General features: G+C 36.2%; 1 protein-coding gene across 1 annotated transcript in view; it reads right to left on the minus strand.

Annotated features, from left to right (window-relative positions):
- Positions 1–19,805, minus strand: part of NEURL1 (neuralized E3 ubiquitin protein ligase 1) — a 130,751-nt gene that overhangs the window by 46,179 nt on the left and 64,767 nt on the right. Inside the window, exon 2 of the mRNA XM_087932644.1 lies at positions 2,176–2,417. Coding sequence (XP_087788770.1) covers positions 2,176–2,417 — 242 coding nt within the window. The remainder of the gene's footprint in view (positions 1–2,175; positions 2,418–19,805) is intronic.

A 19,805-nucleotide genomic window follows, 5' to 3' on the forward strand; every position in this document is an offset into this window, starting at 1 on the left:
ACAAAATACTTGTGTGTCATTCCCAATCATAATGGTAGGTCTAGAGCAGTGGTGAGATTCAATTTTTTTTACTACCAGCTCTGTGCTTATGGCATGGCTTGGCTTGGTGGGTGTGGCAGAGGAGAAGAAAAGATGAGGGTGGGGGCAGTCAGAAGTGGTATTTGCTGGTTCTCCGAGCTACTCAAAATTTCCGCTATCGATTCTCTAGAACTGGTCAGGCCTGATGAATACTGGTCTAAAGGCAATTTCACAGTAATTCCAGTGTTGCCATGATTTAATCCATATAATGCAATCTTTGTCTATAAATCTAACCTGCCTGTTCCTGGCAAACATCTATTTGCTGTTAGTAGATGCAATCAGGGCATTTATTTTTCTGTCCCATCCATGCAAAAATAACACCAAATATTTTTATATTTAATTCATCTCCAGCTAGTACTCCAAGTGTAAAATAATTCTTTTCAAGTAAACTAATTACACTTTTAACTATTTAAGGAATTAAATTCCTTAATTTGGTTTTCCAGAAAGCAGGTTAAACAAGAAATATTTCAGAAGTCTGCAGCTGCAGAAATTGGGCAATGCCGTAATCATGGGGTGGGGGGAGATGGAGTTTAAATAAAATATAGCAACCTGTGAATCCACCCATAAAGTTATAATGATGAAACAGATAATACCCAAGGTATGGTGGTACTGTAATGTTTCTAAATGGAAACAGAATAAATATGTAATAATTTAAACTAAAGTTTAGTAATAATGCTTAACAGCATGGCATTGTTTCTTTGCTGAAGCACTTGTTTAAATATGGATTTTTACTATTATTGAAGCATATGAAATGTGATTATAATTAGTGGTTCCACATTTATTTGATAGAATATATCCTTTTTCACATCCTATAATGGAAATTTTTAAGAGAGAAGATAGCATGTGCTAGCCCTCCTCTCTAGCACTCAAAAGAAATTGGGCAAACAGGTATTTTATTATGAAGAAAGACCAGCTATTGGTACCAAGATACTAGTACCTGTAGGTGAGTAAAGTTCCTTAGCTGAGCAAATAATGTCTTGCTGCACCATCAACTCTAGACATAAATCACACTCCCAGCTGATTCAATTTGTTATAGAAATATAGAGGGGAAAAAGAATAAAAATCTTGATACAATCGTGATTCTGGACCAGGATTGATAGTCCAATTTGCTAAAATTGAAAATTCTTTCAAGATAATAATTTTTAGAGGAACATTTGCTATCTGAATAGAATATTCTATTATAGAATATTATATTCCATAATATCTATGACTGTCTGATTTGATCCTGCAACCCAACAGGACAGACATAGACTTCAGAGGATAATTAGGACTGTAGAAAAAATAATTACTACGTACCTGTCTTCCTTCAAGGTCCTGTATACTGCACAAGTCAAAAAGAGGGCTGTAAAAATATTTACAGATCCCTCACATCCTGGACAACTCCTACCCTCAAAACAACACTATAGAACACTGCACACCAGAACAACTAGACACTAGGACAGTTTTTCCCGAATGCCATCACTCTGCTAAACAAATAATTCCCTCAACACAGTCCAACTATTTGCAAAGTCTGCACTGCTATTACAATTAATCTTCTCATCACTCTTTATCACCCATTCCCTCCCACTTCTGACTGTATAACTGTAACTTTGTCACTTGTATCCTTACGATTTATGTTCACTGTTTCTTAGTATGATTTGATTGCTTATTGTACCCTATGACTATCATTAAGTGTTGTACCTTATGATTCTTGACTCTTGACGAATGTATCTTTTCTTTTATGTACACTGAGAGCATTTGCACCAAGACAAATTCGTTGTGTGTTCAATTACACTTGGCCAATAAAGAATTCTATTCTATTCTATTCTAGAAGGTTGAATCTCTGGAATTCTCCATCTTTTCTCTTGGAAAAAGAAGAAAAACAAAATATTTTTCCAGGTCTCATGGACAACTTCATTCAAGGAAACATGCAGAGAAGGACACTTTCCTGCTAAATTGAGAGAAGTCAGAACATACCAACTCCACCAATCAAATTATTTCTGCAAAAGATGGTATCTCCTTCAATATGGAAACATATAAGAAAATACTGCAAAGGCTGGCCTATCAAGCCAATTTTTGTGCTAAATATAAAGAAAGTGGAAAGAAGCACCAACTCACCTTAAGTCTGATTTGCTCATAGATGACTATTGGCCTGTTGCTGAAGGTGATGGCATTGCAGAAACTTGCCTGTCGCTTGACCACTTTCTGAGTGGTATCCATAATGATCTGTGACCCCTTGGTGTGAGGATGAAAAAGCAGTGGGCTGACAGAGAGAATGCCACACTGTGAGATGGGTAGACAGTGCTTTTGCTTGTGGTGGCATCGATGAGAGGTAGCAGGAAAGGGCCCACCAATGGAATCTGAGATAATAATAAGGAGAGAGGGAACCGATCTTTAAATCAAACAAAAGGGAGCCATTATTGAAGAAAAACATTGAATGAAATCATTGCTTAGCTATGAGACTACTGTAATTTATTTTAAAAAATGCTGTATAACAATAACAAATAACACAACATAACCATACATATTTAAGCCAAGGGACTATCTAGCATTCAAAACACTTTTTGTAGCTTGCAAAATGTTCAATTATTTAATATCAGTAATTCAAAATAAATTATGTAAAATAAATTCTAGATGAAACTACACATAGAAGGGAAAGAACATGTGTGCTGTATTTACTCTATTTGTCAGCAATTAGTCCCAGATTTTAACTAAATCTAGAAATCTTTAGAAAATATATAAGAATATATAGTAAAAATACAAAGTATATAGATGATATTACCTAGCTGGGTAGTGAAACGTTTTCAGATAAACAACCAAACTCAAAGAGCACCAAGGACTCCATGGTTCAATGAATGGATAGCATTTATAGCTTGCCCAGAAAGCCTGGAAATAACACTACGATAACCAAATACAATATGACATACAGGCAGTCCCTGGATTAAGAACATTCAATTTACAGGCAAATCATACTTACAAATGGGCTACCTATTACTGAAAATGGCAGACAGTTGAATGTCAGTGTGATCTGGCTCAAAATGGTAAGCAGTGTTCTCTTTCTTGAACTATCATGTTTTCATGATGTGGTGCATGTGGTTTTAATATATAGCCTATTTTCAGTGGTTTTCAATGGTTCATAAAAACATTGCACATTAATCTGAATTCTGTACATAGTAATAAATTTTAGGTCAAGCACTAAATACAGGAAATTACATGGCAAATCAATTTGAAAGTAAAGAGTATTGAACACTGATACCTAATAATTGTTTCCCTTTCCTGTCCAGTAGTGTTGTGAAGAGGAATAGAGATATGTTAAACCTTCAGTTTCCATTAGTGTAGAATGCTCGCTGACTGTAAACAGAAATTGACATTGAAAACACCAGCCATGTAAAAGGAGAATCTGATTGTGAATATTTAATGATCATCATTTATTTCCGTGGTCTGAATGTTGTTTGCTTTCCTTCAATAGGCCTCTCAAGTAGTGCAGACTTTTTAAAAAACCACTCTCTTGCTAAATATAACCTAACAGTTCATCTTTTGGAAGAAAAAATGCTGGTCATAGTATTTTGGGATCTAGTTCTGGAATTTTTTTTAAGTGCAAGTGTTCTCTTCTAGTTTAATTACATTGAAATGGAAAGCTTATCTCATGCATATTTTCTATGCACATTGCTATAACTTTAAAGCTATCCTATTAAATTTCAACAAGATTATAAATCAGAATTTTGTTTAGAGCTGGAAAAGGTGGAAGAAGCCAGAAACAATAGGAAGATAGGGAATGATAAAGAATCTTAATAAGAATTCATACAGAAATAGACAATACATAGCAATGGTACAGTGTATTAAATTGGAGAACAGCTATGAGTTCTACTGGTGACAGTGAATACCACAAATAAACCATGAGGTCTTTTGGAAATTGCTTTGAATGATGGATAATTTGTTAAGGCACAAAAATAAATATTTCATATATTAGTCTCAATTATTCTTATTCACTCATGAGTTCATTGCATGGTCCTTAACATGCTATTCAAAAATGAAGCAGTGTCCTGAACCAGGAAAAATTTGGGCATGTTTCTGCTAATCTATTCATGAAGGAAAATACCAGAATAGGAATTACATTATAAGTAAAAAAATGGAATCTTGAATTTCTCAGAAAAAAAGGAAAGCAAAATGCAAATGTTTATATTTCTGAGAAAATGAATTCTTCCAGAAAATATTTCAATGTAAAATAATCTAACTTGAGATAAACCTAAAGAAATAATAAACAAGTCCCAAATGACAGAAGAGAACCAAGTAAGTTTTAAAGATCAAGAAAACATTCTTTCAAGGTTATTTATTTTTTATTTTAATGTATGTTCTAAATTTCAGTAAATCTTTTTTATTGCCCAGATCAAAGAAAAAAGAAGGAACACACATTCTGGCAAAAACTATTAAGATTTTAAGACAAGGGCAACTAATATTTGGAGTACTTACTCCTCAAAATATTATGTCAAGCAATAAATAAATATAATACATTAGAGTGCTAGAAATTTTGCAGAAAGCGAACTGACCACTAGAACAGTGGTTGCCAATTGGCGGGCCGCAGCCCGCTGGTGGGCCGTGAGAAAATTTTGGTGGGCCACAGAGAAATCTCACCCCCGGAGCACCCCCCCCAAAGCAATTAATCCAGGCTGTGCAGAAACATAAGGCTGCGCCATCCACATGGCCCTCCCTCCCCGTCCACTCACTCCTTACCTAGCAAACTTGCTGCTAAATTGCTATTTTTCCAACCATCAGTTGTTCTGCTGTGCCGGGAGATTTAGATTAGCTAGGAAGCAGGAAATGGTTGGATTTCTTGCTTTCTAGCTAGTCTTTAGATCTTTGGGTCTGCTTTTAAGCACAGCCAAACCTCCCTTAGGACTGAAGATTGTACTGTTCAATGCAGACTCACGGCAAGCAAATTTTATGTGACAGGCTGAGCTAGCCAATGGCAGATAAATAGATCTCTGAATGAATCTGTGATTATGTGAGCAACTCAATCTGTCTGCCTGATTTGCCTGATTTAGGGTAAAGGTTGCTCTTTTTTTAAATAAAACATTCAATATTTATATAAATATTTATATTTGCATACAAGCCATGCCCAGCCAGTCACATGACCACCAAGCCACACCCACAAATTAGGCCACGCCCACAGAAACAGTTAGTGGTCCCTGGGATTTAAAATTATGAGTTTGGTGATCCCTGAGGTCCAAAATGTTGGCGACCCCTTCACTAGAACATAAGACAGGGAAAAGTCTATCGAGGGATACAGACCTGTACATATTTATATATTTTAATGTGTTTACAGTAGTTTAAAATAATAATGAAGAAAGATTACTGAGAACAAAAACGTATTAACTAATATTTGCATTTTGCTGAAAAATGAAGGACTAATATCTGTGATAAGAAGATGAGAAACATTCTGAGAGGAGACCTTGTTTCATTCAGAACTTCTGGTGCTAGAATAAATGGTATTTGGTGGGTCCAAATACCATTTATTCATGTTGCTGGAGGAACAGTGGAAGAGAATGAATGTTTGGTTTATATTTTCTTCTAGGCTAAGAACATAGCTGAGGGTGAAGACGTTTAGAACTCTCCAGACCCTTTTATTTTTTTCATTCTAAACAATTAGTGCTGCTAAGAGCACGTCTCCTAGATTAAATGCTTCACATGCCATGTCAAATTTTCCTTCTGAGGGTATAACCCTTTTTTTTTATCTTGGGGAGGAAAATTAGAAAAATTATATAGTGTTCTGGATTCTCTTCACTGCCCCAGGAGATTGTGGCCTTGCTCAAAAATAGATACTTAATAGGGTGTGTTCTAGGTTTAACTGCAGAATGAAAAGTTATTTAGTATTTGTATTTCATCTTTATTTTTACAAGTAATTCAAGGTAGCAAACTTTCATAGCTAAGCAGGATTTGAATTCAGGGCCCCCTGGTTGCTAAGCTGGTGCCATAACCACTAGACCAAACTAGCTCTTACATAGACCTCACGCAAAGTGGGTCTTTTTAACTGAAGGCTAAGAATTCATGCAATATTTGGGAAGAAGTGGAGATTCCAGATAAATAATAAATTACAGCTCATTCTATTCATTTAAAATGAAAAAAGCTTTGTATAAAATATATCTGATTCATCTCCCCAATAAAAGCATTTAAAAAGTGCTTTGATGTGAAAACTACTGTTTTTGACATCACTGAACTATATATTAAAAAGATGAAAAACTCATGTCCTAGAAAATATGACTATTGTCCTTTTTATCCTTGTGCATTTCTTCTTCCTTGATCATTGCTATGACATTTCTGTTGTAGTCATTCTATTTCAAAACAGTTTTAAAATTCACTTTTGCAATTATGGTATCAGAGAACAAAATCATCAAGACATTGATGGAGATGGATGAAATAATATTCAACAAGATAATAGCATATTCAACAAGAGAGTTCTGCCATAGAATTGTAACTAGGTGAAAACCAGAAAGCATAACCAAAATAATTTTCTTCATTTTAGGAATAAGACCAGTGTCATTAGAAACTAAGAATGACAACTGGCTGGTGTAATTCTTACTTTACTCACAACAACAACCCTGTAAGGTGAATTGGGCTGAGAGAGAGTGACTGGCCCAAGGTCACCCAACTGGTTTTCACAGCTAAAGTGGGAATAGAACTCACAGTTTTTGGTCTGGTGCCTCTTTATGGTGGATGTTCTGATTTTCAGATCCAAAAAAACATGTCCAACTTTTCCAATTTTTCTTTTGCAAAATCAGTTTTCAAAACTGACAAGTTAAAATGGAGTCATTTTGAAAACAATATAGTTTATACACAGTGAGATTAATATAATTATAGGACCATCAATTAGCATATTTAATTCATGACTTCCTAAACAGAAAGATGACATTTAGAGGACAAAACAATATTTAATAGCATTTTCCACAAGAGAGTTCTGCCATAGTACTGCAAACGTATGCCTCAAAATGGGGAAAGCAAGAGTGTTTTGCAACAATATGCTAAAGTACAAGATGAGCTAATCATTGTCTTTCCTTATTTTGGGTTACTCTTAGTTTTTCTCCTAGGTTTTTTGTACTTTGTATATGTTGCTTACCCCCAAAGAAAGTAGCAAGACAAATATGTATGTATGAATTAGCATTCTCTTCAGGTAATTAAGAAGCAGAGTTATTTTTACCATTCTCTTCTTAGATTAATCTGAAGCAGTACCAATATAATTTGTCTTGGCAAGATGGGTGACAGAGAAGCGTAATAATAAATGAACATTGCCTTCATTTTAAACTCATTTCTCCTCATTTTGGCAAAGCAGAGAGCAGGTTAGGATCCCCTAATATATTTGAGCAATTTAGCAAAAAATTCTGATTTTGGGTTTAACAATATCAGCACAAAAACATTATCCCAATCATGAATAAAATATTGTTAAGAAAAGCTATGATTTCTCTTCAGTTCTGATATTAAATACAAATACAATTGAAGTCTCCTGTTTTGTACCAAGCTGTGGTTAATGGGTCTTTAGGTTTCGCTTAAAAAAACCAATACCGCAGCATAAAATTTATCCTGCTTGAGAAAAGGTTGATTAGTGTATAGAGAATAAGAATCCCTGTTATGCATCAGTAAAACTTGAAAGTAAGCACTTTGATATAGTGGCTAAGGAACCAGGCTAGAAATGGGAAGATCCTTAGGCATATAGCCAGCTGGCTGACCTTCGGCCAGTCACTTTCTCTCAACCTTAGGAAGGAAGCAATGACAAACCACTTCTGAAAGATCTTGTCAACAAAACTGCAGAGTCTTGTCTAGGCAGTCACCAGGAGCTATAAACTGTCTTGAAAGCACCAAAATAAAATAAAATAAAGGCACAACAAATCAAGTATTTTGTAAGCAAAGCTAGCCAACAGGATAGAAGATTTTTGCAGGATTTGCAAAATAAGTGTGTATTTGAATAAAAACAAATAAGTAGGATTTTCCCGGTTATTTCTGAAAGAAAAAAAAAAAACCACCGTAATAACAAGATGAGATCCCCAAAAATAAGGCTAACTTGGGTAGTTAGTGTAACATACACCACTTTCCAAACAACGTACAGGTTTGGTTTCTCTGGAATTGCTAGATTAGCCTTTATTTGAATTTGCAAAATTTGCTGAAGTGGGCACGCCCAATAGTATGGTTTGTTCCTGAAAACAAAACCCTACCACAATAAACACTGAAATAATTCATATGACAGTTTTCACAACAAATATCATATGAACTTGCAACAGGAAAGAGAAACTGTTTATGTGTATGTTTTGTATACATATAGCAAAAGGTTTTGTAAGTATATGTGGAGAACATTTTGACTAACATGCCTATACTTCTTTTCAATGTGCATACTTAGTATCACAAACTCTTAAATCTAAATTCTGCAAAATAAATAATCTGACTGGTTTCTATCTCTTTCTTCAGCTTATAGATAGCATTCAGCTTTTCCAATCCTGACGTTTTCAAGATTTTGGACTACCATTCCCACTGTATGCAAATTGTTGAAGTTATGCAGACAGTCTTCGACTTACAACCACAATTGAGCCCAAAATTTCAGTTGCTAAGGGAGACAGTTAAGTGAGTTTTGCTCCATTTTACAATCTTTTTCACCACAGTTATTAAGAGAATCACTGCAGTTGTTAAGTTTATAATATGGTTGTTAAGTGAATCTGGCTTCCCCATTGACTTTGCTTGTCAAAATGTGATCACATGACCCCAGGACACTGCAACAATCATAAATATGAGTCAATTGCCCAGCATTTGAATTTTGATCACATGACCGGGGGATGCTGCAATGGTCATAAAATGATCATAAGTCACTTTTTTCAATGCCATTGTAACTTTGAATGGTCACTAAACGAACTGTTGTAAGTCAAGGACCACCTAACCCAGGCTTTGTAACCTGTAATTATTCACAAACTTGTTTTAAAAGCTATTTTATTGCAACGCTGGGAATTGTTTTCATTCCCAGACAGAATTAAGCTCAAACAGTCCCCCAAGATAAGCACACACCTTTCAGTTTTGTGAATTGCTGCCAAAATAGAAGTATCCAATTAACTAGAAAAGAAACCAACTGAAGTACAAGAAAAACCAACTGAAGTATAAAGAGCTTCAAGGATGACTCGGAACTACTTTGCTTCCTACAAAGGTTTCATCATCTTGGCCTGACTTTTATCCCTTATGGGAAGGGCAATCACCTCCCAGGCTACTTCCGAGTCGGCCCTTTTGTTTCAGCTGCTCTCATCTTCTAGCAGCTCTGCACACACACACACTGGGAACAGGCTCCCCTGGGTCCTCTGCCTCGCTGCTGTCAGACTCTGAAGGCTCCGAAGGCAGCACCCTACTCCCAGATGATCCTGGCTCCACACAGGACCCTCATCCGAGTCCTCTCCAGACTCCCTGACTGGTCCCCGTTCTTCCCGACTATCCAATTGCACCAGCTGCCGGTGAACCACAACACCACCTGTAATTCATACATTTATAGTGAATCTCATACGGGATATTTGTAATAGAGCAAATACATCTGGTAGAAGAGGAAGAGGCATGGTGAGATTGTGTATTTTTCTGGGTTCATTTGATGTGGACTTATCAGGGCAGAGCTCTCGTTAGAAGCATCCATTACAGATAGAAAACTGAGGCAGGGAAACGCTCCATTCAGCTTTTTCCCCCAATTAGCCTGCTGTCATTCCTTTAGAAGTGTTGAAATAAAACTGAATTCAACCAGTATCAACTTTTCAATTATTTCCACAACTGATAGGTACAGTAAAACAATTTCCAAAATGTTTTTTCCACAAATTCTGTTATGAATATATGCCAGTTCATCTCTTTTGTCAAGAAAGTGAAGAATAAACTCAGGGACAGTGGCAGGTATTTTTTGGTGGTGGGGGGGGTATGCAGATTGTGAGAGGATAGTTTAATTATTGTACTGGAGTACCATAACAGTTTGGGAAAAATGAAGAATCATTTCTTGGATAAAAAGGCTAGAGTGCAGCTTTTTTTAGGAATGGGAAGAAAATGTTACTGAAAAACTGAAAGCATATGAACTTGTCTAGTTTTGGTGAAAATGTTTGTGCCTTTTTTTTTCAGTCTCTGAGGGAGTGTTTGGGAAAAGGAGGACGTGTTGAATGGCAATTTAAAAAATTACCCTAAATGTTAGATTGGAATCAGACTATTTTTAACACATCTGTCAGGTAAGCTCCAAAGTACAGACTTGATATTAATTTACTTGAAAACGTAATGCTATTCAACTCAAGGGAACATCAGAAAATTTTAATTTGGCAAGTTCATTACATCATGATAGATTGATAGATAATAGCTGGGCCCTGGTAGAATAGTGGTTAAAGCGCAGTATTGCAGCCAAACTCTTCCCACAATCTGGAGTTTGATCCTGATGGGGCTCAAGGTTGACTCAGCCTTCCGAGGATGGTAAAATTGGGATCCAGATTGCTGAGGGCAATATAAAAATGATGCTTACATTGTAAACCATTAAGACAGTGTTGGAAAACATCATGGGAGAGTATATTAGCCTAAATACTACTAGTATATTATTGTGATAGATGGTGTGTGTGTGTGAGAGAGAGAGAGAGAGAGAAGGGGGGGAGGGAGGGAAGGGAGGGAGGGAGAGAGAGAAAAAACAGAGAGAGAGACTATAGATTAATCCAGTTCAGGCATGAATTGGTTTTTATAAAAGTAAACAAACAGCACTCCTTTAGAGAATGTAAGGACTGAGCAACAACACTTGTACCTCTATCTTTACCTAGAATTACAACCTATTTCCCACTCTCAGCTTTAAGGAAAGTATAACCCTAAGATTGTGTTTTCACATATTCATTGTCAAGTTTTCACAGTCAATTTTTCATAAAGTGTTGTCTTAGTCTATCCTTGTTCCTATTTTGGGTGTTTGCAAACCAAATAATTATGGAAATAACATTGCTGAATATGGATATAACAATTGGTTATTCATCTGAGACTAAATAACAGAATTAAATAGGATATTTCCCATTTAAATTAAGAAATGTTCATATGCTTTGATACAGTTAGTGTACAAAATGAAAATGTAATAAAAGACACAATATGCTTCAAATCAGTTTTTGATATGCAGTATAATAGGTGCTGAAATAACATTGTCTCCCTTTAGTAATGCTTCAATATTTTTTCACTTATCTTTTGCACCTTTTTTCTTGTAACTATAGAAAACTCTGTAATAAAAGCTACCATCATTCCCACTCTATTTAAAATTTCATTTTAAAAAATGTACAATACCCATATTAAAGTCTGGGATTTTCTCAGACATATTTGTGCACATTATTTGGGACTAACTAGCATATGATCCAACAGGCCCTTCAGCTTTATATTTCATTAAAAGATTACTCATTTACTAGAAATTCCCTTTCTCCATTATAAAAACAGAGAAAATCTTAATGCTGGTGTATTGACTATTATTTTTGTAATTCAATATCCATATACATTTTTTGTTGTGGATTATCTGAGGGTCGTATATAAATATATAACAAATGAAGAAAGTAAGTGAGTTTTGTGGTTTTATTCTCATATAACTATATAATTAGAAGATCCAGCTATTTATTCTGATTTTTTAAATTATATGTTCTGAGAAACCTGTGTTGCAAACCTTTCTTCTGTAAAAACCTATCCACACAAAATATTCTTAAATGAAACATATTACATAACTGAAAGACAGTCTTTTCTTCTAATTTTTAAGAAGAAATGATATTTTTCTTGTGGATAGAAAACAGAACTGATACTGTTGAAACTTCTGAACCGTTCTATTTATGCTATTTTCAACAGCATTATACTGATTTCCATGCGTACAGTATTTTATTATGGACATCTGCTATCTTGCACAATAACTGTAGCTAATTACTATAAACGGCATAGTAGAATTGCAGCATGCTTTATTCCAAGAATGAATGCTAGTTTTTAGGGTCGATGTTAATCTTATCTGTAATTGCTATTATATCTGATAAATAGAATAATAAAATTAATAATCCCCTTTTACATCTGACAAAAAAGGCATTCTTCTTAAAAACATTTGGGGTCATTTTTACTTCTTACTCTTACTCTTTCTATTTATTAGTATGAGAGCCATGTATCAAGGAGCTGGCATTTTTAGGCCATCTTCTGAAAGGCTGAAATCACCTTTCTATGTTCATTTTAGATGAGTATATAATTGCTGTGCCAAGTCAAACAAAAGATATACCTACTTCAATATTCTGGATTTCAAGGTAACTAATCAGGTACTCTGGGGCCACCACCATTGTTTCTTGTGTTAAGACTTAATATTGAACCATTAATTTCCTTTTTGTTTTTCCTAATCCTTTTTAAAACTGCTCAGGTTGGTTGGTTTGCTGCATCTTCCAGAAACAGATTTTAATTGAATTTTGAAATGGTTTAAGAAGTCCTGTCTTTGTTCATTTGGTATTGGCACAGTCTGGGTTCCTTTGATTAAACAATGGCATCTCTCAGGATGTATAGCCCTCTGAAATGGCGTTCCCCAGAGATTCAGCAATCAGAGATTCCACTAAGATTCAAATGCTACTGATGTTGTGAAGGTCTCTGAAGATCTAGATGTTTGTTGGACAAGTGTGTTTAATTCAACACCACCCCACACATATACACACAAACACTTTTTTATTTTTCTTGGGTTTGTTATCTCTGCCATTTTTGTTCTTTTTATTTGTTTTGTTTTTAAGAATTTATAAACCATCCAGAAACTGGGAGTTGGGGATATAAATTTAATAAGTAAATAAATGGCTAAATATTCAACTTTACTATGCAACAAAAGATTCTAGCAGTATGAAGAACACAACTTGCTTCCACTACAGAGGCAATGTTGTTGTTGTTGTTGTTGTTTTCTAGTTCTTTAATCATTTTGGTTGCACTTTCATATACACTGATCCACTATACAATATTCTTTTTTAATAACTGAAGTTTGGTGCACATTCAGGTTAAATGAAGGCATTTCTGTATCAAAAGTATTTTTTTTTCAATTTGTTCCTAAGAATCTCCCTTATTGTTCTTTATGTTGACAGCAGTAAGGATGCTCTATGCACAAACATGTAAGAATATTCTAATTGCCACAATCGATGAATGGCTGGAAAACTGATCTATCTATCTGCCATTGTCTAGCTGAGTCTGTCACATAATATTTGCTAGCAGAGAAGGCTAAATTAACTGTTTGAATCAAAGAAAATAATACATCCAACTTTGTTTCTACTTGGAAACTACTCCGGGATTTTGTGCTTGAGATGGAAAAAAGTTAAACTTTGGGTTTTTCTGATTAGATAAGTTTGTTATTATAGAATATATTAAGACATTTGTCAGAAATGGTGTAGGGTCTCCTGCTCGGGCAGGGGATTAGACTAGATGAGGGGTTGCCAAAATTTTGGACCACCAAACTCATAATTTTAAATCCTAGGGAGCATTAATTTGAATTTTGACCGACAGTAGTTTGCTGATGTTGGTGGGAGAGGGAGAGAGAGAGAGATCTGATCTAACCTCTCTCTTTCCATCCCTCACTCTCTCTCCCCCCCGCCACACACACACACACACACACACACACACACACACACACACACAAATACACAGAGGCAGGGGTGGGATACAAATATCTTAACCAGTTCTGTGGGTGTGGCCTAATTTGTGGGTGTGGCTTGGTGGTCATGTGACTGGCTGGGCATGGCTTGTATGTAAATATTATAAATATTTATATTGAATTTTTTATTAAAAAAAGAGCAACTTTTACTCAAAAGCAGGCAAAGCAGGCAGGCAGATTGAGTTGCTCACAGAATCACAGATTCATTCAGAGATCTATCTATCTGCCATTGTCTAGCTGAGTCTGTCACATAATATTTGCTAGCAAGCAAACTCACAAAATTAACTCACAACACACCATATATGTAAATATTGATTTTTTTTATTTAAAAAAGAGAAACTTTTACCCAAAATCAGGGAAAACAGACAGGCAGATTGAGTTGCTCACAGAATTACAGATTTGCTTAGAGAACTGTGCTTCTGCCATTGGTTAGCTGAGTCTGCACTGCTTCAATCCTAAGGAAGGTTTGGCTCTGCTTAAAAGACACAGAGGCCCTGACGCAGAGCCGAAGATCTAAAGATTAGCTAGAAAGCAAGAAATCCAACGATTTCCTGCTTTCTATTCTAGCTAATCTAAATTTCCTGGCACAGCAGAACAGCTGATGGTCGGAAAAAGGAAAAATAGCAATTTAGCAGGCAAGTTTGCCAGGTAAGGAATGAGTGGGTGGGGAGGGTTCCCGCAGCCCAGGTGGGTGGCAAAGCCTTGTGTTCCTGTGCAGCCTGGATTAATTACTTTGAGGGGTACTCTGGGGGTGACATTTCTCTGTGGATCACCAAAATTTTCTCGTGGACCACCAGTGGGCCATGACCCACCAGTTGGCGACCACTGGACTAGATGACCTACAAGGTCCCTTCCAACTCTGATTATCTGTTATATTTTAAGTCTTGTATTTCATACCTTTAAATGAAATATTCCTCTAAAAAGAGGTGTCATGGGTCTCAACCCTTTTTGGAAAGCAAGTGTTGTCCATGAACTGTTTATATGTGTGTGTGTGTGTGTGTGTGTGTGTGTGTGGTATTCAGCTTTGTTTGGGTATTTTCCCACGTCATTATAGTTGTGCTTTACAACTTTAAAAGCACAACTATAATGACATGGGAAAATACCTGAACAAAGCTGAATACCATACATGTAAGTACCCGCAAAAACTTAAGAAAATATATATATATATATATTCGTCTGTGATGAACACAATACAGAAGCCTGATGATGGCAGATGAGATTCTGCCGAAACGTTGCTACAACTTTAAAAGCACAACTACAATGACGTGGGAAAATACCCGAACAAAGCTGAATACCATTAGCGGCTTTATCTCTATAATAGAATGATAGGACATCAGATATAATAGAAACAGTGTCCACTTTTATTACTCTGAAATATAATCTAAATGTATAATACATGCAACTGTGTTTCAAATCAATACCATGTGTATGTTATGTAAATTTAGTCAACAAATGCAGTATAATCTAATAAAAAGGGGAAGGAAGTACAAATTCAGTATAATCTTATAGAAAGGGGAAAGAAGGACCCAAATCACTGCCTAATTTTAAGAAAATAACTACTTCTAATGAGGTTTTTTAGAAAATAGTTTTATTCATATTGCATATGAAAGGACAATTTCTGTTTGCACAAAATTAAATTAGTGTATTATTATTCTGAACAATCTGTCTGTTGTTCATCTGTTCTGTGAACAATAAGAAGATTCAAGACTTAATTTCCAGTCAATAGCATGTATATAACTTTCAAGAATGGATGCAATTTATCTTCTTCAGGAGTATCAGATTCCAATACTTTTCATTATTTTGTATCCCTTTCTTATGTGATTCAGTAACATTTCAAAACAATAATAGAATTTTCTAGTCTTGATTATGAGATCTATCAAGGCAGTTTGGTGTAGTGGTTAAGGCATCTGACTAGAAACTGAGAGACGTTATGTTCTAGTCCTATCTTAGGCACGAAGCCAGCTAGGAGACTTTGACTAGTCACTCTCATTCAATCTCTAAATCTCGTTTTAAGAAATCTGGAAGAACTTGTAGACCAAACAGGCCAACTTCCAGCGCAATATGCATAATCCCAAACACACATCCATTAAAAGATGCATTTTGGCAGAAAAATGAACCAATGAGTTCATTCAAATCATGCATCAAAGAAAAGATAATGGGCATATCCCAAATGAAAGTTATGAACTTTCCAAATCCAGAAAATATTTTTTCCTCATAAGGGATATGATGAGCAGCTAAGCAATGTATAGATAAAAATTATATGTCAAGTCTACCTTAGGGAATATGCATGTAGAGTCTATGCTAAAAAATTGTTATACCAGGCAATACTAGTTTTTTTTATGATAATGATAGAAAAAAGTACAAAGCTGGTATTTCATGGTAATAATTCATTAAAAAGGTAAAAGTTTCTCTATCAGTCATGTCCAATTTTAAGGCACAGTGCTCATCTCCATTTCTTGGCTGAGGGAGCCAGCATTATCCAAAGATAATTTCTGTGGTTGTATGGCCAGCATGGCTATACACCAAAAGTGCAAAAAATGCTGTTACATTCCCACGAAAATAGTACCTATTAATCTGCTTTCATTTGCATGCTGTCCATAATTTGGTGCTCCAAAGTAAATAATACAGCATGCGGAATGCATCTGTGACTTAAACTCTGCAGGGTTATTTTTTCATTTTCTTTTTACTTTTAATAGGATTTTTGCAGCAACTAGAATCTTGTGCCTACAGTTTTCATTAACTGGAATAATGTTCCTTTTTCCTGTGTTATCCTTCTTATTTAATCATTCTCCAAATAAATTAATTCAATACAGTACAGTCACAATATGCAAAAATAACTACTGACTGTTACTAAATAATATTTCCCAGAAATAATTCACAATTAGGACAAAGATTTTAGGCTGATTCATGATAGTAATTATTCACCTAGATTAACATCTCCATATATCCTTTAAAATCTGAGGAAAATCCAGCACTTTTTATTGGATTTCTCAGTTTTGTTGTGAAAATACATTAACATTATTTTGCAAATAGTATGTGACATATGATGTGCTTATAAAAACAGGTATCAGCTCTATTCTAAAATGTTCTGGTTGCAAGTTAAGAATAAAGTATGGATACTGAACATCTAATCATTTGATAAATAATTGATTTATATTTTTATTAGCAATTTGCAAAGAAAAAAAATCAATGCAAGCACTTTTGATACCGCTACTATATGTAACATTGTGTAAAACAATGATACCTTCCACATTAATACAATATTTATAAACAAAGATACACCCACGAAATCTATTCTCATTCTATTGTAAGGCTGAAATATAGATATTTGTAATAATACGGTAAAATAAAAGGGTTTCCCATGCAATAATAAAAAGTAACAGAGAACAGCTGTGAAGAATAAATAATTTCTGTGCTAAGTATATTCTGCACCAGCCCAAGTTTAAGCACTGTTCAGCTTTATTGATATCAGTGTGAAGCAATGCTTAACTTTTCCATTGAAATTACTCAGGCTGACATGCTTTAATGTGTGCCAGAATCATCAACTACAAGCATGCAGATAATATTCCATCTTGCTCATCATCTTGAAACTTTTGTCCCTGCAATGCCCCTCCTGCTTCTCTTATGTACTCTTCTCCATGATCCTGTCAAGGCAAGCAGCATCCTGTGCTAAAAGGCTGTACAATGGATCAGCTCTTAACAAGCTGTTCTGTAAGGCAAATGCCATTACAGTCAGAGAGAACCAGATCCGACTATCCAGGAAATCTTTAAGATAAAATCCTGATCCATTTCTTATATGGATGCATCTTTGGTGCCTTCAGACTGTCTTGTCAAACACTCCCAATGCTCTTTTCTTTCTCTTTTCCCATACAGGACATCTGTCAATGCACCAGAAGCAATATTCTTTAGACAAACATTTGTCTGAAGCAATAAAACAAAAGCAGCACGCTGCATACAATCAGATAAAAGAGGCTCATAGGTATGCATACACACACTCTTCCTCCCCCCCTCCCCCCCCCCGCTCCCTTGTGCATTCTGGATTAAATAAAGTCTCTCATAGGAAGATTGTCTTTAAAAGAAAAGGCACAGAGTATGAAGGAGACAGGGCAGACTGCAGCTCCTTGCTATAACTCACTTACCTTTCTGAGCCATATTGTCCCTTGCTGCAGAAGGCTCAGGCAAAAGGCAAGCAATCTACCAACATTAAGAATTTGCTGCCTAACCATCAGTGCTGCTGGCCAGCTCCTTACCATATATTGTGCTTTTTGTTAGCTGTCCCCCCATCGTCTTGCGCAAGGTGGCTTGGCTACCTTGCAGCTTTCTCTTTCACAGGACGGAGGTGCAGAACTCTAAGCAGGCAGGCATTGTCAGCAGCCGAGAGCCAAGGATCCTCCGACAGGAGAGAGGATTGAACGACGCTCCACAAATACATACTCATGAACATAGGACAGAAGCCAGCAATCAGCCTCCACCCACTTTCCGACCCCCTCAGGCTCAGCAGTAAGCAGAGGCATATGTCATGATTATTTACATAAGGAGGAGACTTATGACTCTGAAATAGCTCCAGCGGCTCAAAGCATTTTACACATACAATACATCCCAGTCCTGAAGTGAGTCAAGGGCAATCAACACACCCTAGGCCCATTCTCTTTCTCCTCACTTGGGGGGGTCACACTTCAGATAAATCACTGGGTGAAATAGAGTGAATTTCTTGGCTGGCAAAGTGATGGCAGTCTGCCTGCTGCTCCACCCAAAGGTATTCTAGCTTCTAAGCAAAACAAAATTGCTGCCTCTGCAAATTTCACTGTAAATATAAAGCAGATTTGTTTATAAATCAAATGTCTGGCTGTCAATTAAACTTGCTATCCACCTCCATCGTTGTACAATGTAAAGGTCTTTGTTAGAAAAGTGGATGAATGGATGGATGGAAGGAAGGAAGGAAGGAAGGAAGGAAAGAAGGAAGGAAGGAAGGAAGGAAGGAAGGAAGGAAGGAAGGAAGGAAGGAAGGAAGGAAGGAAGGAAGGAAGGAAGGATCAATTTATCACATATTTGCTGCAGTAACACTGAGTCCCAACTATTTGCACTACCAAATACTATTGGCTCAGTTTCCTCTGTGCTTAATTATTCAACATTTCAGAGCAAGAAAGCATTTTCTGAAATGCAGCATGATTCATTCTAGATAACAACAGCAGAAACATTTTCTTCTGCACACATATTCCCAAACTAGCTTTTGTGGTAGGACTGCCATTTAACTCAGGCAGAAAGCAGCCTCCTCTTCAGTCCATTATCTCTGCTGAATAATTATTGAAAGTACAAAGCTGTGGAAGCAGGCTTGGTAGCAGGGAGAGAGCTCAAGCACCTGGGCTTCTGTTCCTGGATGATAGGTCAAGATTTTTGCACCTTTGAATCTAAATAGTCCAAATAAGATCCATTCAGTCCTATTGTTTTCAGACCTGTACTTTAAAATGTATTGCAGCAAAATCAAATTCATGCTTCCATGCTTCTAGAAATCAAAATTGTACCAATAACAGACAGCCGTTGTCCATCTTCTATGGAACAAGTCTAATTGGCATTGGAATTTCCATTGCTAAGTGATCATACTGCCTAGCAACCGAAGTTTTGGTACTTGCAATCATTAGGCCAGGATCAAGTTGACATTAGGTGAGGACTTCACGTTTCTCCAACCTTTGAAGAGCATTTGGAGCTTCAACTGGTCCAACCTGTGCACCATTGGGTGCTCCATCCATGTAACATTATTGCTACCTGAACTATATTGATTCCCAGAATGCTTGTCATTTTTAAAACCCTCCATAGCATGTGGCTAAGTTACCCATGGGGCGTCTCTTTGTTTTGATTTCTGCTTTCCACCAATTCAGTCAAAATATGCATGCTCTGGGTCCCTTTGGTGAAGCAATGAGCTTAGCAGACCCTAAGAACCATGTCTTCTCTGTTGTGCCTGCTTTCTGACTGAGAGACAGGTTGTCCTTACTGCTGGACTTTCAGGCAACCATGTGGGCTTGGCTGTTGTGTTAATGGATCTCTGATGAGGATACTGTTATGTCTATTATGCTGCTATTGAATTTTTGATGCACCCTACTTGGGATTTCTT

Source organism: Pseudonaja textilis, chromosome 4, assembly GCF_049901715.1.
Source record: "Pseudonaja textilis isolate UNSWEBS1 chromosome 4, rPseTex1.2, whole genome shotgun sequence".
Taxonomy (NCBI): domain Eukaryota; kingdom Metazoa; phylum Chordata; class Lepidosauria; order Squamata; family Elapidae; genus Pseudonaja; species Pseudonaja textilis.